Source organism: Anas platyrhynchos, chromosome 2 (assembly GCF_047663525.1).
Source record: "Anas platyrhynchos isolate ZD024472 breed Pekin duck chromosome 2, IASCAAS_PekinDuck_T2T, whole genome shotgun sequence".
NCBI classification, from domain to species: Eukaryota; Metazoa; Chordata; class Aves; order Anseriformes; family Anatidae; genus Anas; species Anas platyrhynchos.
In genome coordinates, this window is record NC_092588.1 from 101,654,447 (window position 1) to 101,682,372 (window position 27,926).

General features: G+C 39.6%; 1 protein-coding gene across 19 annotated transcripts in view; it reads left to right on the forward strand.

Moving 5' to 3' along the window:
* Positions 1–27,926, forward strand: part of HECW1 (HECT, C2 and WW domain containing E3 ubiquitin protein ligase 1) — a 257,827-nt gene that overhangs the window by 63,236 nt on the left and 166,665 nt on the right. For 17 of the 19 annotated variants that reach the window (XR_011806847.1, XR_005263269.1, XR_011806848.1 and 14 more), the window contains one exon: positions 17,026–17,350. Coding sequence is in view for 16 of the 19 variants with exons in the window: in XM_027451321.3 (XP_027307122.2) it covers positions 17,026–17,350 (325 nt within the window). In the remaining 3 variants the exon portion in view is untranslated. Of the gene's footprint in view, positions 1–8,730; positions 8,872–16,397; positions 16,833–17,025; positions 17,351–27,926 lie in introns of those variants that run through there. The other 2 variants (XM_072033305.1, XM_027451332.3) reach the window with 2 other exon arrangements.

The following is a 27,926-nucleotide window of genomic DNA, read 5'->3' on the forward strand; positions in this document are numbered from 1 at the left end:
AATATTGTAACAAATTTGGGCCCTTAACATAGAAAACAAAGGAATTCCTAGATGTAGTTGTGTTAGATACCTCCCGCCAAGAACCTTGCCAGAAACTGACGATGTGTCAGTAAGTCATGACAGCAGGAATAAGGTAATTTAACTGCCTGCTGCCACACATTCAACTGGCAGTGATGCTTTCTCTCTTTGGGCAAGTTTTCTGTTTAAGGTCAGTCCTCAGTCTGAGGACAACTATACTCAGACTTACCAGAGTGAGGCAAATTGTAGATACTTGTCACAAAGTGCTGTCTGTTAGATACATCACAGCACTTTTATTTGACAAAATTCAGTAACTGAAAATGCACCTTTGGCCCAATTTCTGCCATTCTGCCTGGAGAGTGAAAAATAAAAATAATAAAAGAGTCATTCCCCAGTTCCCTGCCCCACCTCCTGTATTCTCTCCCCCTACATGGGAAAAAAAAATAAAAAATAAAAAATAAATTAACTGAGTTTATAACAATAATTCCAGCTGTTACAGAACATATTTTAAAAATTACTTTCCCTCTGTCTCAGTACAAACTGCTTCAGGCAAAGTAAAACAAATGCATGATTTGTGAACAGTACATACCTTCATGGTCATATACTTGACCTTGCAGATGAACCTTTTGATTGAGTTGTGTATAGATATTTGAGATAAATATTTTAGATAAATGCTAGTATTTGTTAGCAGTTTGAAGACTTGCCTGGTACAGGACTGCTCCAAATCCTTGGGGAGGCCTGAGCACCATCACAACTCTGTGTTCAAGCACCTGTTTTAGTTCCTTAGGTTAACTTCCCTAAGTATACTTTGTACACTCAACAGTGTGCAGTCAAGCTCCTAATGGTATATCAGAGCACCCTTTCCTTTCCCTTAAGTGGGGAAGTGGTATAGAGAAGTCCCTAATGATATAATAGTAGTAGCCCTAATAATATAAGCACCCAAATCTCAATGCAGGCTATAAAAGGCTGGAAGAGAAAACAGAAAAAAAATGTGTTAGCACAAGCAAAATTGGGTCTCAGAAAAGAGTTAGTGCTCTAGTACGTGGTGGCTGACACTAGCTCCTGCAAAATGACATTCCTTGTTTTTGAAAAAGTCTACTCTAGATGAGACAAGGAACAGTTGGCTTCAACTTAGTTCTTCATTAGGGAAGAGGATTTACATTGTTCAATTGCTTAAGAAAATCAGCTTTTGTGCAAGCTTTACATTATATTCACTCTACCTGTGACCATTATAGAGTGTCTTTTTTGTAGAATTCTGTTTGTATTAAAACACAAATGATTTATATAAGGAAAGCCATTAATTAATCACATGGGGAGATCATTTATTTAATCAGACAAGTTAGCTGTGGTAAAAAAAAAAAAAGAAAAAAAAAAGACACATTAGCGTTCCTAAATTAAACATGTTTGGTGTAGAATTGTGGTTTAGTTTGGACTCAATATACAGAAACTTTTCAGATTCTTTCATGCAAAGAGTAGTAGTTCTTAAGCAAAAATTCAAATAAAAAAAAACAACAGTTAAGTGAATTTCTTTTCTTTACTATAAAAATTGAATTTCTGTATTATTAAAAATAAACCAAAACAGACAGAGGAAGAAGCCATACCTGAAAGCTGTTTTCCAGACAAAAGCCTTCCCACTTATCAAAACCAAAGAATATTGTTACTGCTTTATTTTCTGCTGTAAAAATATCTACTTTTGCTAATGATAACGCACGGAGCACATTTCAAACTTTGCATCTCTTCTCATATGTTTGTCTGATAGCAGAAGAGCTAAGTGACCCACCAAAATGCATTCAGGTGGAAAAGACAGAGCATTTAGCAAACCTGCAAGCGTGAAGGAAAGCAGCAGGCTTTTCCTGCAGACCTTGGGTGAGTGGGCAGCACTTGGGCTAAGCCGCGGTAGGAGGCAGCAGGCTGCGGAGAGGTGGAGCTGTGAACCCAAGCCCTTGCTCTCCTAATGCCTTTTTAATTAGAGTAACATAAATATTGGCTAGGATGATAGTTGTGTCTTAATGGAGAAATTAAGGAATGGATTCATTTCTGGCACAATTCCCTCTTCCTGTTGACGTCAGTCCCTATTTCCAGCAGCATTTTAATTGAAGGAGCAATTCTATTTGCTTATTATCCACCAGCCTTGTAAGGGAATAACTGTACATTTGGGAGAGCATGAGGGGGATTAAGGGCACCAGCAGAAACAAAGGCAAGCATTAAAAAACAGCACAACCCAACACCGTGAGCATTCGAGTGATTACAAAAAGAGGACTTGCAATGAAATCTGGCGATAAGTTTGTCATTCTTCCTGTTGTACCACAGAACTGGAAGGATGGGGAGGTGGCAGTGCTTTCTATCTAACCTCACATATGTAGGAATAGAAAATAGTAGGCCAGGATCTGATTCGAAGTCTGACATCTTGGGAGTCTTCTCATCACACCCAGGGGATGTGAGATCAGGCCTAGACTGAATTCAGTGCAGGGGAACTGAAAAGTTTTGCATGGATCTGTGCCTACACACATGAGCCTCTTGCCTGTGCCACGGGACGGTAGGTGGAAACCATCAAAAACAAGGTCTATGCCTTTGAAGTTTTGATGCTGCTTTAAAACCTCTTGTTAAAGCAGCTGTTGTCGGCTTTTGGGCCTTTTAAAAACCTGAGATAAAAGGCTATCATTTATTTATTTATTTATTTTTGTAAATGACAAATATGCTTTTTATTTACATTCAGCATTTCCAAACTGGGCACCTACCTTGCATCCATAGTATTTTGCAGCTTTTCCCTTGAATGACACACACAAATATATTTTTTTTTGACTTGCATAAATATTTTCATTTTCAATTTCTCAAATCTTTTCTCAAAACGTGGTCCATCTCTTCAAAGCCAACAGAGAAACTGGCTGAAAAAAGAAAATCCATTAGTTTGTGAGATTCTCTATGATAAAGCTAATTAAAATCAATGAATGTCTAAGTTGATTAATATTAAACCACTTATAGAGCAAGTTGCATAGTGAAAAAATTATTCTACAGTACATTGGGTAAGCCTTGTCAAATACGTCATCTCAGACTTATGTGAGTTTATTCTGTAATTGCATTGGTATTTTAAAACCGAAAATTATAAAGGAGATTTCTTTTTACCTGGTAATTTAAATTAGTCCATTCTTCATGACACTAACTTTTCCATCTTTGTATTTCTTTGTTTCTTGAAGAATAACTACTTGATGCCCCCTTTATTGTTGGAATAAAAAATTCACCACAGACTTACTAGTAAACTGGAAGTCTATCAAATATATGTACTTTGTTTCATTTGTAACTAAAGTTTCCCACTAGGATGAGAATAAGGCAGTAGACTCTGTATGACAAAATACTAAGTAGGAAAAAGGAGCTGGAAAGGATGGAGAACTGTTATATTTTAGGTCAAATCCTGCTCCTAATGAAATCACTTTGATTCGGCTTCTCTTGTACTTTTATGCTGGCTTGAAACAAACTCCAACATCTATTTCTGCAGGCTTGCACACTTGAGTAAATTCCCTTGTGTGAGTAATCAATTAAATTGGTGAGGCTGTTGGTAATTTTTTAGCCCGGCTTCCTAGGCTGTGATAAGACTTCTATGATTGCCCTTTCTGTCTATCTGTCACTCCCATACCTAATTACTTTTGAAGCCCTTGGCTAATTTCAAACAAAAGAGAGAGGAGTAATTGGCTTTGAGATAATTGAGTTTCCACAGGTCTCAGTGGCTGGGAGAAGAGGCAGACCCATGTCAGGACAGGGGGATGGCAGGCAGAGCCTACCTGTCAGCAGCTCCGGCTGCCAGGATGGTCACTGGGGTTATCTGTACCTTTGCTTGGGGTGTAGCTTTATTTTATTTTATTTTATTTTATTTTATTTTATTTTATTTTATTTTATTTTATTTTATTTTCAGAGAAATGGACAGGAAAAATCTGAGTCTTTGGTAGAAATTTGCTGGTGATGAAGGTTACAGCTCTGCAGGAAAATGGCTTCATTATAGTTTCACTGCTAACAAGGCTGTTTGGTTTTGTTTCCATGAATGTTTTCAGAATCAGACCTGAATGTCTTCAACACGAACAATCAGCTTCTAGTTAGAGGTTAGGAAAATACAGTAATCATTAAGTTAATTTATCACTAATATTGAAAGAAAAAGTAGTGGAAACATTAGTATGTGGCCATTACCTAATGTGTTACAAGTGATAAATTTGTCAAATTAGTGTCTTTTCTGTTTGCAGGTCTTCCACAAAAACATTTTTTGCAGTGTTTGACCATTTACCTGTTCAGAAGTCAAATTTTAACCTCACAGAAACACCAATTTTACTAAGTTCAAGTTGAACGTCATCTTTTAAGTCAAACAACATTTTAGACAACAAGTAATGCTATTAATTTTTAAGAACCAAAGAGTTCTTGATTGATTTGTGCATAAAATCAGCAGATAGTTTTCGGACAGTGAGTAGTCTTCATGGTCCTCAACAGAACAGAGCCAAGTCCTACAGCAAAAATCTGATGGGATCTGATTGTTCATGTGGCCACTGTGACTGGCTGTGTGATGGTCTGTCTGTCTCTCAGTCTTTCTTCCAAAACAAAACTCAGGTTTAACACCTGCAGAGCAGAATAGTTTTCCAATTTATCTAATTCTGCAGGCTTTTATAAATACTGATTAGCTCTAGTCTTTCATTGCAAAGCACTAGAAGCTAATCCTTGGTAGATTTAGGACACTTCATTGATGGAGGGGTTGTTACCAGAAAAATAAATTTTAAAAATTCTTTTCTGGGCCTTACTTTTACAAGTGCAGTCTTACAAAATGTAATTCTGCTGGAAACCAATGGCAGCAAAAAAGCATTGGGTTAAGTCTAGATAAGACTTAAGTCCCCATTAAAATGAAATGAAACTGTGGCTTGAAACTTTTTCAGAGCCATTCATGTGCTTTTGTCTGTGAGTAAGTGAAATACACCTTTTGTGCTCACCCTTTTCAGTGTTCTTCGTATTTGAAAACTCTCCTGAGACCTTCTGAACACAGGATCACAAACTCATGTGAACTGCAGTAAAAGAGAAAAAGAACCTCCCACAATAATATGAACAGATATATGCCTGCACACAAGATCTTGCGATATAACATATATATAACACATATAATCACTGTATTAGAGATGTACTAGCAGCAAAGTAAATATGTCTGAAGTTCAGAACTTGTAATTTCACAATTACAAAGTTCTGCTTCAGTTGTGCTGGATGTTTTCTGCTTTGAAAATCTACTTTGTGTACACCCTTGTTTTCCAGGGGGAAACTACTAAGCTACCTTGGGTCTAACCCTGGCTAGCAGTCCCCCAAGAAACCCTCCACATGTAGCTGGGGCTTGTCTTGCAGTGATCCAGAGGAAAGCAGAGTCCCTGAACACAGCTCGTGTTCTCTCATATAAGATACTTTCTGAGCCCTATATGAAGACATTGCATTTTCTCTTCATAAAATTTGAATCTTGTTCCCAAACTAGGGATTGTAATACCAGAATGACTCACTTCTCTTGAGATAGCTTGCCCAGTTTCTTTGCTTTCTCATTAATACAATTATAATAACAATTTATTATGATTTATACAAACAAAACATAAACAGCTTTTATTAAAGATGAAACAGTAAGTATGAACCTGGCATGGAGATGAGTGTCTAGACTAGTTTCACCTGTCCAGGAACAAATAAATCTTACTCTTTCAGTTTTGACTTGTGGTTTATCAGTAATATCAAAGGTTTTCAACTGAATCAGGATTCTTTTTAAGAATAAAACACTGGATCTGAGGAATTACTAAGCATAAAGTTATTTTCCTTTGGTGTTTTTTCAGAGCAAAATAAGAATCCCTGATCCTCTTAAAACCTGTGTTATAATAGATTATTATTTTTTTTTTTTTAAAAAAAAGAAAGTATCATGTACATTAGATAGAACAGGCTCCTCAGGGCAGTGGTCACACCACCAAGCCCGCCATAGTTCAAGAAGCGTTTGTACAACACTCTGACATACGGCCAGATTTTTGGGTGTTCCTTCCTGTGTGGAGCCAGGTTTTGGACCTGATGTTCCTCATGGGTCCTTTCCAATTCAGGATATTCTATGATTGTATATTTAAAATTGTTAATTATTAAAAACATGAGGATGCGGTCATAGTTTCCCTAAGAGTGTAAAGATGTAAGAAGTCATAGTCTCTGTTGAGAACAAGCACACTTAACTGTGGCAATTGCACTCCTAATACTTGCAAGCAGTTTTCACTCTGCCTGTCAGTGACACCAGACAAAAACTATACAGTAATGATAGAACAGCAAATGCTTAAGCATATTCTGCTTTAAATTCATGGGGTGCTGCTTTTGTTATGAATTAAAAAGTTTTGTATTCTACTATTATAATTGCATGGAAAAAAAGCATGCAGATATCATGGTCTAAAACTAAGATTTTAAATTAATCCTCACCCATCTACTGGTGGATTTATGTGTCATTCTGAGAACTCGAATGAAAGCCAGTGCTCTAATCTGTGCCCTAAATTGCAGCTTGCTGCTCTGGGTGTTTCATGCATCTTCCAACAGAATAGGTGGAGGCATGGATGACAGTATTTGAAGTGCTGTAGTTAAAGCATTTTTGATAATCCAGCTGTGGACCAGCCCTTGTTCCCTGCAGCTGTTGAGATCTATCTGGATGCTCCTTTGTTTTGCAAAGTCACTTTGTTCCACAGTGAAGCTGGGGGGAGTTTTGCCTTTAATTTCATTGGAAGCAGCACCAAGCACACTCAAGCAATGGCATTTCTGTATTTGTCCGGAGGTAGCATGATAATATGGGAGCTCTGTAGCCAATTAATTTCAAAATGTCAGGGAATATTGCAGCCCTCGTTGAAAGGTAGGAGATGGAGCCAAGGGCATGCACAACAAGCTGGTGTCTAGCTGAGGGGCTGGCTCGCTGCAATGGTTTGTTGTTGTTCGGAGATGAAAGGAGTGGTTTATGTAGGCATTAATACGCAGCCGCCTGCTCAGAGCTACTTGCCTCTGCCCTGCCTCTCTGCCCGAGGGGGGTAAGGTACTGGCACTTCAAATCACTTTTCTCTTAATAAGAAATGAAGACAGGGTAAAAAGCACGTTAGAGGAAATGAATGAAATGAGATTTAAAATGCTGTCTTTGGTGTGGAGTGGGATGTCAGCTGGAAGGAACCCTGGATGAGAAGAGTTACTTTCCATCCCTCCTGGGTTTTGTGTGTTTATTGTCCCCATGTGGAAACCAGTGCCTGCCTTATGGCTGATACAGCATTTAACGCCTCATTCCCTACCCCTTCCTATCTAGGAGAGAGGGGAGAATGGTAATATTAATGAGTGATAAAGAGATGCCCTGAGAATAAAAAGGGATGGGAAGAAGAAAGACAAACTGTCACCTGGGACCATGAGATGTGAGGGACGTGGTACAGAGGAGCAGGACCTCACTGACAGTCTACAGTCAAGGGAGGCAGCAGGGAAGCCTTACTCTCTTCTTGCAGGGAATGGTGCTTGTGATGAAATTGTGCAACTAATAGCAGTGATGAGCACCTTGTGACACGTGTATGGATCTGTGTGTGCTGTGCAGAGTGTCTGGGCAGGGAGAGAAGCATGGTTGGAGGCAGTAGTGCACAGGTAGGTGCGAACTCTGCAGGATAAATACTCCTCCGATACGTACCCACGAACCTGTGGTTTGCAGAGATTTGTACACGTACTTGTGTCTGAAGGAGGGCGCATCAACATGAAAAGCTTTTGATATCTATGCTGGATTGCTTTCTGTTGCCTTTTGTGTGTGTGTGAATTTTACAAATAATAACTCGTGCCTAAGATCCATGTAATACATTTGACTATTTTTTTGTTTGTTTGTTTCTTCTATCTGGTGGCAGTATACAGTACAGAAATCACGTGAACTTTGTTTTTTAGTAAGCAGTTGTCATCATGGTAGGTATAGTATAGCTCCAACATTAGATAATGTTGAGGTTTTTAGAACTCACACATAGGTTTTTTTTCAGCAAAAAGTTTTCAGAAGAGTCTTTGGACTCTCTGGGGAGTTGAGAAACGTGGGGCTACTTCTGAGCAGAGAAATGATTGTAGCTGACAGTTCTGGGAAACGTTGTACATTACCGGATATCCTTCTGCAGCTCGTATTTACTCTGCATCGTTGCCTTCATAATCTCCTAAATTTTGCAAGACTTCACGGCTTTTCCTGTAAACCTCTCCTGCATTTACTGGTATTACACGTTTGAAGAGACCTGTACGTGCAGTGTGTACAGTATGCTGTGTAATTTCTTTTACTTGGTTATTTTTCTCCAGAAGCACCATCTAGTTTGCAACATTTTATATTGTTGCCTGAAAAATGAGACTAATCTTAAAAAATCAGGTAGTAGAGTTTAGTACATTCTTTTATTATGCCTTATGATGTGTTTTCTGTTTCACATGCTTAAAGGTACTTATAATATACATTTTCTGCCACCCTTGGGTGTACTTTGCCCAGTTATGTTTTTCCTATAAAATCTTGCATCCTGAGAAGCTTATATACATGTCTTACTCCATCCCATCTGACTTAATATCCCTAACCCAGGATCCCAACAGTTGCAGTCTCCTTGTACAGGTGAAGAGAGGCGGAGCTGAATAATCTTGGGGGAAGCCTTACCTGGATCTCAGTCTTTTTCTGGAGGAGCCTGTCTCCTCCCTCTGCCTACACGGGAAGTCTTGGAAACCTACGGTCTGAAATGAGATGACTTAGGTACTTAGCTGAACTTGGGTGAGTCCAGGACACTGTGAGTGCTATTAAAGATACTGGTGTTTTGCATGTGGGAAGGACTGGAAGAACTGAAGCCGCTGGTTACAAAAATGCATCAGGTAAGTGGTCGTTATTGTGCTGTGCAGAACCTGAAGCAGGGCATCCATCTGGTCAGGGCTTCTCAGTACAAACAGCAGTTGCTCACTGTACAGAAGAGCAGCAACGTGTTCAGCCTGCAGAGGAGAGCCACCTCCTGTTCTTACCTCCTCCTGAGACCCCTTTGGAGTAAGTAGAGCTCCTGGGAGACCAGCAAAGTCCAGCTGGACATGATGAGCGGAGTGAGGAGACTTGAAATAAATTCACTGGCATGGGGGGGAATGTGGGCTCTTTTGGACATCTCTCTGCTGAGAATGCTTCTTTACTTTAAACAGCAGATCAAAGAAACTTTGATCTGTTTGTTGTTGCTTTTCTTAAAGTGATTGTTGCTTGTAAATATTGTCCTTGGCTTTGAAAAGTTGAGAAGTGGAGATGTTTAGTCTTTGGCATCGCAGTCACCAGGACTGTATCTGTGAAGGTGGCGTTGATGGACATGAGAATGGATGTTAGGAGAGGGCTCGTTCTCCTACCAGCCAAATGCCTCATCTTGCACCTGGTGAGAGGCAGTCACTGTGATGCCTGTCTAGTACTGCAGCAGTGTAGCACCACTTCTGTGCCTGCTCCTGATGTTTAAAACCAAGCCAAAATACAGATTTCCTGTTCCGTGTGTCATAAAGTCCCAGCAAAGGTTAGCATTGTGGACTTCAGAGTATTTGATAGTAGCATATGAGCAGATCGTCAGGTACTTTCTTTCATTTTGCAGTGTGAAAAGAACAGAGTGAAGCTATGTGGTATTATCATGGCTTCAAATGTTACTATACTGACCCTTTTTTTTTTATTTCCTTAGGCTTATCTTTTTGTGTTTTTATATTCAGGCCATATTGCATGTTTACCTGTTGTTGTGTACAAGGATATATATATATATATATTAAATATTGGCAATATTTTCAGACCTTTTTTCTATAAAGGGTAAACCTGATGACTGTTTCTCATTCTTCACTGTGTCAAATTGCTGAGACAGTATTTTTTGCATGCTACTAATTTCAGAGAAGTTAAGAATTCAGTTTTGCTCTTAGCTACATTCTGTTGCAGAAACGTCCAAGTGCCTTCTGTAGTGAACTGTGGCTGGATTGTCACTGTGTCAATACCAACTTGTTGAATGCAACACTGTTAATTGCGCCTAGGGAGACATAAGTAGTCTACAATGTTCAAGCTTGGAGTGATCCCATCCAAACCCAGTGAAATGTCAGATTTGCACAGAAGCTTGTTTGGTTTATACACTTTCAGGAGTGCAGATCTTAATTCTTGGAGTCATTTAATTGGAAATGTGATGTGCATGCCTTTCAGCATAATCTCTTGGGTTCACTAGTCAGCACTTTTTTCTTACTTATCCAGAAGGAGTAGAGAAAAAGCATCATTAACTGTTTTTCTTAGTTTATCTGAACTCCAAGAATTTGCCTTCAATCATTTTGCCCAATAATCTACCTCCTATCTGCTCGTGCCCACAAGATTGTTCAAGTGCTCTCAGAAAATATGGACTGCTCTTAATTGCCAGGGGCAGTTGCTGTTGGATGCACTTTGTAGATGCTAAAAGTGTGTCTGGTTACTGCTGCTAGCTTTTGCTGCCTTATCACTAATACGCCTGCATCGGGAATCAATCCCACACACCAGCACCAAACCTTGCCGGTCTGACCTTGAGGCCAACTCTTTCATTTTGATTCAAATTTTTGCAATGATTTGCACATCACTGAAGCAAAGTTAAATGCAAGAGGATGCATTAACATAGCAGTAAAGCTCGACTGGAAATGCGCAAAGGTCAGGAAATGGAAAAATGAACTCCCTATTAATGTCCTTTTGACCCACTGCAGATGTATAATGGCTTTGATTTCCGATTAGTGTTTATTATAGGCATAAATAAATATATATGCAGTGTGCCAAAGATGTGCAATATTAAGACAAATGCACTGAGCATTTTTTGGTGTTAGTGTGGCGTGCATCCCTTTGAAACATTTGCAACCTCCTTCATTTCAGCTTTCCCAGGGGCAGCAGTGTCATCTGGACACTCTTCAAAACCTTGCAGGAAAAGAGGTTTTCATTAGATTCTGGGATCCTGTGACTCTGTCATGCTATTAAATGATTCATTTGGAGCTCTGAGAAACCACTCTTGTGTCTCACAAGTAAAGGGACTGATCCTGTAAAGTTATCTTGCTGTCCATATCTTTTGGCTCTGTAGCAATCCCAAGGCTGATGATTTTCATGGTGGATGGCTGAACCATTTGCAGAGGATTTTGTACAGCTGCTTGCACTGTAAGACCTTGTTTACTGGATTTTGCTGCACTGTAAGCCATGCTTTACAAATATATATATGTATATATATTTGTGCTAACAGTTACACTAACAATTCTTCCAAAATTCAAATGTTCAAAAGGATTTTTGCTCATGTGTTGAGAAAGAAATAAATGGCTGTGATAGGTGGGAGTAGTTGGGGGCAGTTATAATGGAAGTTGAAACTGTAACCTTGATTACAGCTTATTTAAATCTATATTTCTACTTAACCTTGCATTGCCTTGCACTTCATGTAGTTGATTGTAGTGCGTCCTCAGTGAAGGAAAATGCAAATGTTCTCTTTGTGGGTAATTTCCAGGGTGGATATCACATGCCCTTTTAAGAGAACCATCCCTAGGCAAACAGGAGGAAATCTGTGCATTTCTTTTACCTTTCTCTTGCTCAGAGTTTGTCAGAGGGAGAGTGTGCCTCCCCTGGAAGCTGCTGAGCACAAGGGACCTCCAGGGCTATGGGTGGTGGGGAAACAGACGGGGGAAGAGATTGAGGGCAGCAGCAGCAGCAGTGGAGATGGGAATGCTGCTGGGAAGAACAGGGAGCAGACCCTACAGCACATTTCTGAGGCTGTGAAAAGCAGGAGAGCATCACAGGGAAATATTTGTTTTCATTTTCTTGCTTTCACACAGCCTTTTTACTCTTTGACCCAACAGAGCTGAGTTTTCTTTCTTGAAAAAGTTACTGGGGTTTAATTTGTGCTCTAATAAAAGTTGTATGTACTGAAAGCCCTTTTGGTAGGCTTAACTTGAAGTTGGTCTGCCTCGAAGCTTTGGCAGAGTCCCATCGCTTCCCCCCCTGTAGGTAGTGCTACGTTATTGCTTGTCTTTCTCGCTCAGTCTTGAGATTTTGCCCTGAGTGTTCACATGCAGGCCACGACTAGGTCTTTAAAATATTTTTATGTCATCTCTCAACCACCCAACTGAATCTTTCCTAGAAGCTGTTACTACCTTATATTTCTGCTAGTGCAATATCCTACTTGATACATGTAACCTTATCTTACTTAAAGCTGCTCAGAAGACTTCTGTCATAATTTATCTCTTTCACAAGGCTAGCTTAATTTTTTATCTCTCTTGACTCCTCTTTCTCTTTTACAAAATCATACGCGTTTAGTTGTCATTTGTAGGGCTTACAAGGAGAACCTTTATCTCCCAATAAAAAAACAAGAGTCTGACTACACATCTGATTTTCCCATGATGTTAGACTTGGCTACAGTCCTGTTAAATTTTTGGACAAGTAAATGTGTTCTGTCTCAGGCTTTCCATCACAGAAAACTACCTCCCTATCTTTCTCAGTACTTGCCCTTGAAATTCTGGTTGCAGTGATGCCTGCAGACGTCTGTAAAGCTACATATCCCTCAATTTGAGCCCACTGTCATGCTGGCTAATGTCTCCTTGTTTCTTGTAACCTCCTCTTCTGCCAATACATCACAATAGTGATGTGTTGTATTTCAATCGTATAATATCTTCAGTATGGACAGTAAAAGTCTCTCCTACCACCATCCCGACTGCACAAATACCTCTCTGTCAATGCAGCTGTAGGAAGTAACTGGTTGTCGGTTTGAGTATCTAAAAGCCAGTTCTGAATCTCCTGAGCAGAAAATAGAGCTGGATCCTTGCAGATGCTTAGCTGGGATCTGTCTCTGTATGGCTAAAGCATCATGTACCCTTCTGGCATGACATAAAATAATACCAACTAATATCATGCCCCCACCTCCCCAGACGTGAAGCATCTCTCCAGCAGAAGTTGCTGCATGGCAGCTCTGAATCCTTTGGAGAAATTCACTAGGAAGACGACCGATAATCTCGGAGAGGGAGATGGTACTAGTTTTTGGGGCAATGAAGGAAAAGGCAGGGGTTGCAGCAACTTTGCTGCCTGGTGCCAAAAACCAGGCAATGAGAGAGGTGTGAGTGTGAAAGGGGGAGAATGTGGAAATAAAATCTGTGAACTGTTTTTCTCAGTATTTACCGATTATAGGTTTTCTATATGTGCATATTTGAGATCTGTTTTCTTTACAATCAGATCTTGTCTGCTGCTTCCTTTTGACTTCACCCTTCTGCTAAAATTCATTCTTATCTGACATTTGTTTTGTCAGATGGGCTAAGTGATGTAAATAAGAGGCAAGGTCTGCCCACGGATAATTCTCCAGAAATGTCATTTTGAGTAGGACTTTTATATAGCTAGTTCTACTCTGCACATTGTTATTTTATGACTAAATACTTGTTGCTGAGCTGTCTGGCTACAAAAGGGCTCTTTCTGATATCAAAAAGAAATGTAGTTACTAAATTAATTGAAGGAAATGCTAATTTACAAAGCTGGTAGCAGTAGAAAACCTATTTGTTGTCCAACTGTGATGATTTTTTTTCGTGTTGTCCTTGATTAGATATTAATTTAACTCTACATTTCTTCTTAGTTCAGTAAACTAAAATTACTTATGGATGTCCTATCACATTACTATGCATTATGTTCATTCAAATGAGGAACATCAAGAGAGAGAGACTTTTCAATCTGTTACTTCGGGTGTTGAACACAAAAGTAACTGGATTGCTGATATAACTGAAATACTGTCCATTCCTGTCACATTGTTCCCCCTGCACCAGATGAATTCAGAGGGAATAGCCAAGCAGCAGGACAAGGCAATATTGGCATCCTTAATTTAGGACATGCTTGAGCTCACATTGGACACATCATAGGTGTGTGATGTATCTAAATGTGGCAAGACAGGCTCTTTTAGGACAAAATCTGAAATATTGTTGTGTTGTGTTGTTGGGGCAACATTTGGCCATTTTTTATTCTTGCTATATAATGTACACTGTACACTGTTTATTAAAAATTAGGCTGCAGCTAAGTGTATACAGTGTGCTTAGTGTACCTACGCCTCTAAGTAACAGAGGGAATAAATATGATCTCAACCCATCTCCCCCCCCAAAAAAAAAAAAAAAGTTCATATTTGATGTGCTAGGGTGCTAGGTATTTATGGTGGATCAGATTGCTTCCACAAGGAATAGAGAGGACTTCTTTATAATTTGTAAGCCATTTTACTATGGTCGGGAATCAGGGCTTAGGGGCTGCGTGCACATTTTACAGGCAGATATTGTTGGAATTACGTGAAAAACCTGCAAAACTGTTAATCACATGTGGACTAACTATTTTTCCTAACCTTTTTTCTACTTATTCATACATCTGTGCACATAGAGCTTAGGGATATGGTTTAGTGGGGACTGTTAGTGTTAGGTGAGAGGTTGGACTCGATGATCTTGAGGTCTCTTCCAACCTAGAAATTCTGTGATTCTGTGTGATTCTGTGACATTATTCAATCTAGATAATTATGGCTCACTATATTGTCCTATTTGCTTGTGTTTTGTTTTTTTTTCTGTTTGGGGATTTCCTTTTTTTAGATGATTTGTGTTGAATCAATGCTAGAAATAAGGGAGACTGAGATTTCTGGAGACTGTAACCTTCTGGATTACTTTCAGGCTTTGCTGTTCATGCCATTGACATCGATATACAAGCAAATGGGAACTTAGAGAATTCAAACATATTGATGAATATACCATTGTTCATTAAAATGGGTTAAAGTCATGCTGAAGGTGAAAAAGTCACGTTTGTTAATTCTGCTTTAATTTGAAAGTATGCAATTAATTAATACACTCTACCATTACCATTCAAAAATGGAAGTATCTGTAGAGCCACTGTTCCCTGGAGTACTTTGTCACCAGAAATAAAAGGTCTGCCTTCGAACTGAAATACATGTACCTTGTGGGTAGTGCACTATGAGCAAAGGAAGCCATGTTAATGAGGCAGACCAACACAAGAAGAGTGGGCTTGAAATTCTTTATATTCCTATCTCACCACTACAAAACCAATAATAGTCTTCCCAGGTGCTGTTGTGACAGCATATACCTTCCTGACAAAGTGGCAGGAACTTCTATTGGTTTAAATTACTGCCTAGAGCCTGGTAGTTGTGCATGCACAGAAGTGCTTCCCTGTTTTAAATATGTACACAGCATACAAGAAAGTGTTTTTTTTTTTTTTTGCTTTTCTTTTTTGTTTGTTTGTTTTTATGAAGATGATGCATTTTCTGTTTGAAGGGTGCACTGTTTCATATACTGTGAACTCTTTTTTTTTTTTTCTTTCAAAAAGTGAATAAAAGTAACTGTTAGAAAAGAAAAAGCAAAGGTAGGATTAGGTGCATAACAAATGCTATCTGATGTGAGCAGTGCATGTACTTCATTCCCCCCCAGACATCCTTCCTTCTGTTCCTCTATTTCTATTGCAACCTTTTGCATTGTTCGCTTCCATCGTGCCAGCATTCACTCTAAGGTGTGGCATCCCCGCTGGAGCTATTTTTGCTATAAACCCAGTTTAATGCAGTAAGTGAGGATTTGGGTCATTGGATTGTAAGCGTTGTAGGGCACATTCTGCGAAGTGACAGCATATTCTAAGGGTAAAAACATGCCGGGTGAATTTTTTGCTCTCTCCTTACAGCTTTTGTGCAATGGAATTGTAGGACATAATAATAGGTGTCTTAATTATTCTGCAAAAATTGATATTATTTAATAAACAATATGTTTTGCTTTTTCAGGGCTGATTTTTCTCCTGTGCTACCATAGTCTTAATAGATACCAGGGTTAAATGTCTGCTTGGCTGGACAAAAGAGCTAAGATTTTTCTTCCACTTAATTTGTTTGAGTTCAAAAGGATGATTTGACTTCTGGTCATGTGAAAAGCATTTCATAGCGTACTGGAAAGCTGTCTGGGTTTGTGTCTAACGGACTTGACAGCATGGTTGGCAACAGATGGATAATGGAAAACTAATGAATAATGAAAAGCCAAGTGATTGAAATAGCAGAGCTGCAGGGAGAGAAGAGGGAAAGCAGGGAAGAAAAATGGGAAAACAAACAGCACAGAAGTAAGCAATAACCAGTATTTTGATCAGTATCAAGGCAGGTCTTCACATCTAAATTAACCCATCATAACTTAAGCATTCTCCATCTGCCAACTCACAAGAACTCGTGCACCATGACGCATTTTGTACAAGTCACTCAGCTTGCCTCGAGGAAGGAGAGTAGGTTGGAATTTAAATAATTTTTCAACTGCTGACACGATGACTACTCTGCAGTAATCTCCTCCACTCCCATTAATTGTCCAGTACGTTCCCAAATCTCTGCCAGAGAGGGTGTGCATAGTATTTTTCACTCTCCTGCAAAAAACAAAGCAGGGCAATAGCATGAAAAGCTGTCAGCTCTGCGGAGACTCTGCAACACTCAGTTTGTATTTACAGTCCAGTGAAAATGTCTTTATTTTGGTATCAGGGACAACTCCGTTTTTGTGGCTCTAACTCTTCAGACATGAAGCTCTTACTCATTGTTAACCACTCCACCAAATGGGATGAGTTCTCTGTGGCAAAAGATTCCTCTGCAAATGTAACAAGGAATACTAGGAAGATTGACTCCATGAGTCAAATATGGGAAGGCTACCTCCTGATGCTGAAAGAGAACTGCTCTCCATCTGATTGATAGTCACAGTGTTGGTGTCTGGATGCGCATATTAACTTGGAGGAAGCTAGCTACTATTGATTCTCTCACACACTGCCGATTGCAGCTGGGCTTGGTGGTATAAGGCTTGCTTTTGCACTTCTTTTTGTGGTAAGAATTGAGGAGTAGAAGTTGAAGTAGCAGCCTCTGTTGCCTGCTGAACCTTTCTGTATCTCTTTTTTGCGGTGCCAGATGCTCTTTTCTTGCTTTCTCATTCCGATGCACTAATTTTCATAAGCTTTGACATCACTGAAACATGAATCATACCGTAAATACTATCCTTTCTTTTTTTTTTTCTTCACAGAATCTGTACCAAAACAGGTTCCTGGGCCTGGCAGCCATGGCGTCTCCATCAAGGAACTCACAAAATCGGCGCCGGTGCAAGGAGCCCCTCAGATACAGCTATAACCCTGACCAGTTCCATAACATGGACATCAGGAACAACTCCCACGAGACAGTCACTATTCCTAGGTCTACCAGTGACACGGACCTTGTCACTTCGGACAGCCGATCGACCCTGATGGTCAGCAGCTCCTACTACTCCATCGGGCACTCACAGGACCTAGTGATATACTGGGATATAAAGGAGGAAGTGGATGCAGGGGACTGGATTGGCATGTATCTCATTGGTAAGTCCCTCTTCCCCCTTCCCCTTTGGTCTTCTTGCTACTTTTTTTTAGTTGTAAGCATTAGAGTAATAAGAGCTAATGGTAATAACAGGCTAATACAGATCCACTGAGTATAAGCTTTAAGTGGGTTTATATACAACAAGATTTCTTCTCCTCCTGAATTTCTAGTTGCAGTCCTGGTCCTGACTTTCTCTTCAACAGAGATATGAGAATTCTTTCTATCGACAGTTTATTGAAATTTCAAGACACTTTATTTTCAGCCATTTGGATTTTGTGGAAAATGCCTTCTATATAAAGAAAGCATAATGTTTTCAGGGTTTCCTCTCACAAGTCCTTGAGTAATCTGTGACAGATGAGAGGTTTTACAAGTCAAGAATATGAATCATTAAAAAACCCTGTGAAACAGAATGCCTTTCCTGTATAGCTAGAGGATATTTTGATATGAACAATAATAATTATAGACTGAGGCAGTCTGGAGTCCCAGATGACTTTTTCTTTTTTTTTTTTTTTTTCTTTTGCACATTGGAAGCTGTATTCAGCCATTAGCATATTTTTGGCATCTCCATCTGTGTAAAGGCAGCCCCACAGAAAAGTAATAAGAAATGCTTTCAATGGACATTTACCTAATTGTTTCAGTTCAATATAAAATAAGCATTTTGACCAGGTTTGGTTCCCATGGAAATGGTCCCACTGCCTAGACTGAAGTCTGCATTAACTCTTTTCCCTCTGGTAAGTTTTGAACATGGTGGATCAGTTTCAGTCACATTCCTCAGTGGATTAGAGGTCTTAAAATGTGAAGCTCTAAATGTTTTCTGAAAAACAGTGGCTTGGTAAAGAAGATGGACTCATATCAGTACATTTGAAAATTTATACAAATTTGTAATTTGTAAATTGTGCATTCTACAAGGGAAATATTGGTGAAATGCTGCCGGTACCTGTTTAGATAAGCATGCCTAGCCCTTAGCAGATATTTCAGTTGAGTGTTTTCAGATATTTCAGTTCAGTGTTTCAGTTCAAATCTCAGGTGTTTCAGTTCAGTGTTTTGCCTTGCCTAGTCAGCAAGCCAAACAAAACCAGGTAAAGCATAAGAGGTTGTGAGGGGCTTTTGGAGCAATCGTAGGGAGTGAAAGTGTTGGTCGGGTGCTTTAGTGGATAAGATCAGAAGGGTTGGCATCGTGTGCTGAGGATGTGGGGAACACAGGTGTTGGCAGGGTAGGGGATACGAGAATGAGCTGGATGGGAGGTCGGAGAGTGCAGAGGAGCCCTGGTAGGCAAGTGGTATGCACTGGAAAAGGAGTTCAGTCTATTTATGTGACTTGGAGAAGGGGAGGATGAGGATGGCTGTGGAAAAGAGTGTGGGGTGCAGGAAGCCAGGCTTCAATACTTCATCCTGTGAGTAACCTCATAAAATACCCTGTTTTGAAAATAAAGGTAGGCTTCTGGAATTTAAAATATTTTAGGAAAAAAAAAAAAAAACAACAACAAACAAACAGACAAAAAAGAAAAAAATAGAGACTGGATTCTAAACAGATGCACTGAAAGCAGTTTGGTTTGTTGGCCTTAATAATTACTTATGTTTACAGTTAGGATTGCCTTTGACTGTTTTATTTGAACAGATGAGAAGGCTGCCGTTTCTAGGCACTATGGAATACTCTATGCCTATTCTGCAGCAGTGCAGACAACTCATGAAGGACTACCTTGCTTCAGTAAATACAGGCAAAAGCATCACTTCTGGTGGTCTGCTGTAAACAGGATGTCCACAGAGCTGTTGCATATTGGATGAACTCATTCAGCCAGGTTTCATAGCTCAGACGTTGTATCAAGGGCTATAAGGATATATCCTGCATTTCTTTGATAGGTAACCTACACACACAGGGGATTAGCTGGGAGTGAAAAATCCTCCCTGCTACTCCTCTGTAATTTACCTTATCAACCAGGGTGTTGCTCAAGACACCCCAATAAATTAGAATTAGAATAAATTAGAAGTATAAATTGTGAAATACATCCTTGCCCCTGCTGGCTGAATGTTTGGTATTAAAGGAAATAATCAGTGGTTCATTCTGACACATACTGCTGCCAAATGAAAAATGATTAGTGTGTCCAGTCTCCAAGAAACAGTTGGCCCTTGATGTCTTTGGAAGTGTTTTGTCTCTGTCCTGTCAGGTTCCTAATCTAAGTAGCCAAGGTAATAGCAGGCAGCAACACCCATCAGTCCTTTCTCACTTCCCTTCCAAAACCTGACGTGAGGTGAGATTTTTTTTTTGGTTCCCGTAAAGCAACAACCTGGGAGACTGTGAAGTTCACATGCTTTTCTTTTTTTTTTTTGTACTGGTTTTAAAGTGGAAAAAAATTGGAGCCTAAGAAGGTGACTGGTGCAATGGCTGTATCTACATTAATGACATGGAGCAAACCTTGAGGAACGGGTTTTCAGAAGCAAACAGCTGCTGAACTCATTTTGGAGGGCTTGGCTTTCAAGCAGTTCCAGTCTGGCTGACAGAGTGCCCTTGGATAGCTGTAGGGCACCTTTCAGTTCAGATCCACCAGGAGAGAATTGAGATTTTGTGCCTGAAGATCACTGCACAGTGTGAACCAAAGTAGGGACAGTTGGAAAGGGTCATTCCAAAAGCACACTTCTGTCCTGAAATAAAACACTCTGTTCAACATTTGTGATAAATCCACAGGAATGGGAGATCCAGACATCCTAATGGGTTGGATTTGTGTGTGCGCTTGCACAGATTTCCCCAGTCTGCACTCCTGATTAGGGAGGAAACGTTTCTGGCCTTGTGGATCTGACCTTCACGATGTAAACTGATATATGACTATGTTTTGAATTAGCAGCCAGCCAGACTGGAACAAGAGAACCAAAGAAAGTATGAGCTTTTCCCAGTCTACTCAATAGGGGATTAATGTTGGAGCCTATTATTACCACTTGCGTGGCAACACTGTTAACTATTGCAGTGCTGCTGGTCATGCCAGTGTTTGTCTCAAAGCCAGCTCTCTGCTACAATCCAATCCTTTTTGTGATTATTTTGGGTTTGTGAGATTTGACCGGAAAGGTTTGAATGTAGCAATACTTTATTATTGTGGTGAAAGCACACAAACCATGAAAACATGGAGAAATTATTTGTGTCCTTGAGGTACCAGGAGTGTGGCTTTGGTTTTTCTATAAAACTCAATGCAGAAGCATGAGAGTTATTATTTATTATTTGTCTTGTGATTGCTTCTGAGCATCTGTGGAAGGGGCTATACGAAGCAGAACAGAAGGCAGTTCCCACCTCAGAGGAGTTTAGTCACTGCTGTTGTAGTATTCTAGGAAATATCTCCAAATAATCTTATATGAGTGTTGACTTTGAAATGCATAAAAATAAATCTGCTCTTGCCACTTCTACCATCACTAAAATTTTAATGATACCTAATAAACTGCAGGCTTCAGAACAAAGATGTTCAAAGTCTGAGGAAATACAGCTGATATAGAAGGCTTCCAGAAGAAAAAGAGCACAAATGGTATAGATCAGATGTTTTGATACAGAAACCATAGCGCATTTTGGGATGTTAGTCAAAGTTTAAGGCTGTCTGAAGAAGAAGTAAGGGAGTCCTCCATTTAGGGAAATTTTGGCTGCTTGTGGCGCAGTTGCTTTTATCAAAAATGAAGGTATCTTTTATTCTCCCCTTCAATCCATGTGCAGATTCATAAGGATGTCCAAAAGGGAAACAAGCTTTGCAGGAGAAGGTAAAAGCTGGATTTAGAGCTGATTCTTAGTGTTTATTTGTTCATGGTCTTAGGAAATGGACTAGGTAACCAGTCAGTCTCACATAAAACAGTCTAAAAAATGGTGTCTGTGTATCTCATGCCAAAAATATTATTGATTGTATCTACACTGTAGCTATGTGAAAACATTCATGCACACCTACCTGAATTTGTTGAAGTGCCATAGAAAAACTGTTTGGTTGAAAGGAATTTAATAAATGTTGACTCTTTTAAAATATAGGTGCTGTTACTTCAATGCATTTTAAGAATAGCCATGGTAAAATGACAAAAAAGATGAGAATTTGAAGGACAAGCCTTTCTGGGTGTTTAAGACATTGTGCCTTCAGGAGTAGGAGTTACATTTCATGCCTGCCAAACTAGAACTCTGGAGATGATTTAACTTCCCCTTATAGTATATACTACATCATTATACTACATACTATATCAGCTCCAAGCTATGCAAAAAAAATCTAAATTCTGTGACAACTCACCTGAGGTGTGCATGTGCTGTCCCTCAAGAGAATTATAACACTTTGAATATCGGCAGTCTTTCAGAATAATCAAAAATACATGTAAACACTCAAAAAAAGAGTTATTTGAGGAATTTGAACATGATAACACAGCTTTGTTTCTATTTAAAAATCTCTGTCTTTTTATGAGCTTTCTTTGCAAAAAAGCTACAGGTAAAGAAAACACACACTGAAGAAAAGGTGAAATGAAAACAAAGGTTTGAATAGTGAAGATAGTGTATTTATAGTCTTTAAAAAAAAAAAAAAAAAAAAACCACCATCGTTTAGTAGCTACTGTGAGACAGATGGAATATTTGCAGTTATTTATCTCAGTTTTCTCTTCTTCTGTTATCTCGTTTGCTATTACTATTTGCTCCAGTATGAAGCCTCTTAGATAAATTAATATGGACTGCTGGCAGCTCCTCTAGATAAAGAGCTATCTTATAATTACTGCAGTAGCATTTTAGCTGCTACTAGATTTCACTTCTGTCATCATCTCCATATCTGATGTAGAGTAGCTAATGAGAAATGTTTAAACCAGACTTGGAAAGAATCATTTGCTCCAGTGTCTGTGCACACTGATGGCAGGAATTTATCAGTGCTGATGTTGCACTCTTCTTACCAGTATGCAATAAACTCTTTTCCTTTTGACATTTCCTTGTGGGAAAGCAAAACATTATTAAAGGCTGTTTATTAAATGTTTCTTTGTACGCAAATCTTGTAGGGTCCAATTTCCTGCCTTTCTTTTTTTGTTTTTTTTTTTTTTGACAGAGGAGTAGTTCTCAAATTTATAGAAGTAAGAATGCCTTGACCTAATTAGTGACTGAAGTTTAGCTTTAAAACAGCACGTTTAGGTCTTCTGCTTTAGCCAGTGATGTTATTTCTCTCCCCAAAAGGCAATCTTCAGCATAATCCAACAAACCTCATTACTGAAGCAAATGGAAAGAGCCCCGTATTCTTCCTGCAGTCCAGCTTGGATCAGGGCTTGTTTGTACAGCTATTTCACCAGACGAGCAGCACGTACAAGCAGAATGTCACATGTGGCCAGCAGAGATGGAAAATGTTAGAAATGACAATGTGCTGGGACTTGTGGGTCCCTGCATTACAGCTCTAATCTCTGACTTTGGCTTTCTGTGCATTTGGTCTGCTTGCTCCACCTCTCTGCCTTAGAAATATTGGTAAAACAAAGCCCTTCACAATGTGCCCACTTAGAGGACAGTAATTTTTTTTGATGTTTTGTGGTTAACTGTCTTTCTAATCCTTCAATGGCCCCAAATCATAACATTCTCTTCTTTAGGACTTCTCCTCGGTGGGTCATCTTGTGGTTGGTCTCTGGGCTGGGGATAGCAGCCGTGCCTTGCTGTGGTCACATCAGCAAGTTACGTGTTGTACGACACCTGCAGTTCTGCTCTCTCTGTGAAACGTCAACAGAGGTGCCCGGCGGCCACACAGCTTTCACCAAGCACAGCACTATTTGTTTCAGGAAGAAAAAGTATTAGAGGAGCAAACCTGTCACACAAAAAGGACAGTAGAAAAGCTACACAAATGCTGAGCAGAGGAGGTCTTAGCTATCAGAGGCCTTGGCAGGTACATTACTGCAGCAGTATCTGTTCTTTGTTCCCACCTGGCTGCTCTGGGATCTGGTGGGAGTGACTTGTCATTTCAGGCTGAGTCACTTTTTTGTATTTCTTAGTTCTGTATCTAGTGGACCACTTTGCTACACAAAACCAGGATACACCATTTCCAGACCTACCGACTATGGCACATACAGTTAGCTTTTGCCTCAGTTTCACCTCTTCAGATCTTTGAATATTATGCTACAGATACAGCTTTGGACCCATTCTCCCTTTCAGTGCTTCCAAGGTTTGTGTCTGTCATTTACGTACTTCTAACCTTATTAGCAGCAATGTACCAACAAGCTCTTTCTATAAAGGGATTAGTGCAGTGGTATTGTGCTTTATGGCATGGTCATAAATCCACAGTAGTAATGTTAAAGAAACCTGTAGGTTGCCAGTTCTTTTCCTTTCTGTATATTAAATATGTGGTAGAGAGGCATTTACTGTGTGCCAAAAGATTCCCATTTTCATTTAGCATTTCTCCAGGAAATAACAACTGTGGTATTACAAAATTTTCCAGGTAAGCTTGCAGAAGAGTTTTCTGCTTCAGTTGTCATCTTGAATATCTGGAGAGGGTAACAATGCAGGCAAGGAGTACAGCAGCCTTGTGCCTCCTCTGTGATTTTCAGCACCCTTATGCCCTTGGATAAAACTACTTCTGTGCTGTGGGGCCCATATTGCTGTATAGACCAAGCTGATAATGAGGACAGTAATGATCATCTACTAAAGCATTTTGAGGAAATCAGACCGTGGAGGGATACTGGTGCACAAAAAGCCAGCTTATGGCCTCAATTCCTCAAAAATAAAAAAGTAATCCATGGAGCAAGTTAAGATGTTGACTGGGTAGACTCAATCATAGCATTAACAGTGGACAGCACAAATGTAACTCTTGGCAGGATGCAGCTTAGCCCAAAAAGATGTGTTCTCTGCGGGTTATCAAGCTAGCCATGTGGCTATGTGCATTTTGAAGGTTCAGCATCTGTTTTGCTTAGTTTTCTAAACCAAACTACATCATTCTTCTCACTCCTTATTGTTTATAACACTTCAACGCAATGTTCATAATATTTGAATATTCTCATGCTGTCCTTCACAACTCCTGTAACGACTGTCTATGCATTCAGCTTTCCTAATCTTTTCTTATCCTCTGATCTCTCCAGCCCTAAAGACATTTTTTCTTCGCTGAAGATCTTCTAATTTGTGATAAGCTTATAATTGAATGCCATTTTTTCAGATAAAACTGCTTCAGACTCTCAAGAGATTCTTTATCAATAGTGCTTCTGTGCCAACACCTGAGTTGTGTGGGCTTTTCCTTTTTTTGCTGCTGTATCAGATCACAAACTCCTGTTTAATTTGCTGTCTGCTGTTACATCTTTCAACATTGCTTTAAGTCCATTTTTCAATTACTGCAAATTATTTCTCCCCATTATTTAATGAACATTGTTACCATGCACAAGTGTCATTCTTGTTCACATTTCAGATCTTCCTACGTCCCTTTATATCATGTCTTTATACTGCCTTGGGCATGCAACATCCCTTATTTTAGTATCTTCACTAAATTTTCATGGATTCACTGTTTTACCCTTGTCCACATTTTCCAAATTGTACTGTAATCATTGGGAAGGGAAGGCTTCCATTGACTGCAAGAACTTTGGACTGAATATTATATTAAAAACAAACAAAAACAACAACAACAAAAAGCTCTTTCATGTTGTACCTCACCAAATTCTGTGAAATTCTGTGAAACATTGCATTTTTTCTGATTTCAGTATGCACAGAGGCAGTCGTTGTTTGGATTCCTTCCTCCCATCTTCACTTATGCATGCAAAGACAAATGTCATTAATTGTGGAGAAATATGTGCAATGCATACCTAAAGGATAGCTGTAGCTGTACAAAAAGACAGATGTGTCCCATCTGCCACAGTGGTGAGAAGAAATCTGGAAACACCGGAACTTTACCAAACTGTTCTTGCTCAGCCCCACCTCAGCTCTTTGCTTTCCTCATTCCATCCACGTTTTGTGATCTGTGGGTTTTTGGTAGATTTGTAGGTTACTGGAGAGAACCGGATAGGAGGTAGGTTGTGCTGGAGCACGGATCCCAAACACCTCAGGGATACCGTGGGAGAACAGTAGCCAGCAGCTCCACTATTAGCTGGAGGCTCCCCTATTACAGGGGAGGAGGGAGAAGTCCCTCGGGTGACAGAATTCAAACTCTCTGTGCGATACTGTCAAGTGCAAAGAGGGCAGGACAGTGAGGAAGGGCTTGATCCACAGTTCATCCACAGCCTTTTGAAAACCTCCATCACACCAAAAATGTAATATCATCTTGACAACTGGCAGTCTTGTGTTCCCTTTTTTTATTGATATCAGTATTGCAAAAGATCAGAGTATCTCCCAGCAGTAATTTGGAGGCTACTGATGTGCTAGAGGTAATGTCACGTATGATAATGTCAGAAATGGTTCCAAAAGTAAACCAGATGTTCAAAGGTAAAAGTGTTTTGCTGAAAGTTGCAACTCCTTGATTTGGGGAGTGGATGCAGGTGTCCTTTGGGTTTCGTGTGTCTCTTTCTGCTTTTTGAACCAAGAAAAGTTGCAACTTTGCCAAATATCTTTCCCCATTTTATCATGGTTTATGCTTTTTGTCTTGTTTTTCCTCTCTTTTCTACTCTCCACTCACTGTTCACATTTTCTACCTCCCATTTTACCACCCACCCAGCTAAAGAAAAATATTTTTTGTGATATTAAAATAGAACCACTCGTGTACTTAAAGCACATACGCAGCTGTTAGGTCAAGGGCTGAGTTTTCAGCACCAATGAAGGATTAGATCCTTGTTTTCCAGAACTCTTCTCTCTAAGAAATTACAGGAGGATGGCTGCTAGCTGTAAATTGAGGTATATTTGCTGTCCCTTTGTGACATTAATGTACCTTCACCAAAGAAGCTGTGAATTGAGATACGACAAGACAATACGTAGTTTGAAACGAGAGGAGCAATTCCTTCAGGCTGAATTTTGCACAAACTCTGTGCTTATCAAAGCAGTGTTGTATTCACATCTTACTCAAATAAAAAGGTGGCAGAAATTGGCAAATGAATTAACAGTGAATTTTTGATCCATATTAGAGTTGGATCCATAGCTGAGACAAGTGGAAACATTCCTATTGACTTTTATAACGATATCCATTATTTGTGATTTTCTACTGTGGTATCTTTGTAAATAAGAAATTTGTCATCATTTTATGTTCTCCTTCAAATGATAAATTGGGTGGTAGGAGAATAAACATCAGAAATAGAAAACTTATCCATGGCATGCACTTAGATTATCTGGCAAAATAGTTTCAGTTTTTTGATATTCTGTGCTTTAAAATGCCCCTTTCCTGCAATTTTCCATGCAAATTGCAAAACAGATCAACTGGAGCTAGATCTTTTTGTCCAGAAAACAATTTTAAGAGTATTTTCCTGACTACATTCAGATGTCATTGTAGTACAGACATACATATTGACCAAAAGCACTTTTAAATTTCAAGCTAAAGAAAATTTGTTCAACTAAAGACTATAAATCCTTCTGTAATTTCGGCAGTACAGCATTTCTTAGTCATAAGGGATGAAGACATGAAGTTTAGCTTCTAGTTTTATGCTATAATTGCACCAAGTTTATAGAAAGCACGTGTTGTAATATGCAGTGCTAAACCAAATTAATGATGGATAAGAGACTGTAATAATGTACTAAGTTCAGGAACCTGTCTGATGTTGTGCTTCTTTCTCATGTTAGGTATTTGTTTCTTTGAATGTAGCCCAGATTATTCTAAGTTCTGTAGTTACTATTCTTGAAGAGCATGGAAGGATAGATCATATTTGTCAGCAAAACACTGTTTGGGAAGGGGCATTGTTTCTTCTTTTCCTCCCTCTTAACCCAAACTGACCAAAAGGGTGATCAAAAGGGTCACTCTGCTGTTTGTAATTTGTACGTCAGTCCTTCTGAGGAAGAGGTACGAACTGTGTTCATCTGGGGTAATTTCAGACAAGCTTTCAAATACTGAGATCCTGTCTGTTTAGTGTAGGCTGCTGACAGAGACTGAAGTTCTTACAATATTTTTACAGACCTTTTTGCGGGGTGGCCTTTATCAACATTTTCCCTAATTCATCTGAAGAACAGAATGCTTTTTGTCCATTTGTTACTGCTTTTCATCGGAAAGAGCTTTCTTTGGTGATGGCTCTTTATCTCTCTATAGATAGTGCCTGTAAAGTATGTGGGGATCTCTCAGCATGGAAGTGACAGTGCAGAATATTTTTAGTGGTAAATGGCTGTGCTTGGAGGTATTTGGTTCAGTAAGGACAAGCAGTCTGTCAGAGTCTTCGCTGGTTCCCAAGCTCTTGCTAATATTTGCCTCTGGAGTGCCTTGGTCCCTCTAGCTGCTTCTCAGGCCCCTGCAGCCTAGTGCGTGCTCATTCATCACCTTCCCCTTTTTCCTCCAGGGATGTGCGAGGTGCCGGAGGCCAGCTGCCTCTGCTCCTACCCCAGCACAGCTTTGTGGGTCTGCAGCCACTTTCCCTGCTCCATGAGAGCACCTTCTGCCAGCTCCCCCGCCAGCCTGACTCAGCTGCCACGCGGTCCCTGTCTCCAGCTGATGTTCAAAGGGCAGTGCATCCCGAATGCTCCTTCACTTGGCAGTTTTCTAAATTAGCTCCCAGTTTTCCATCTGGGGAAAT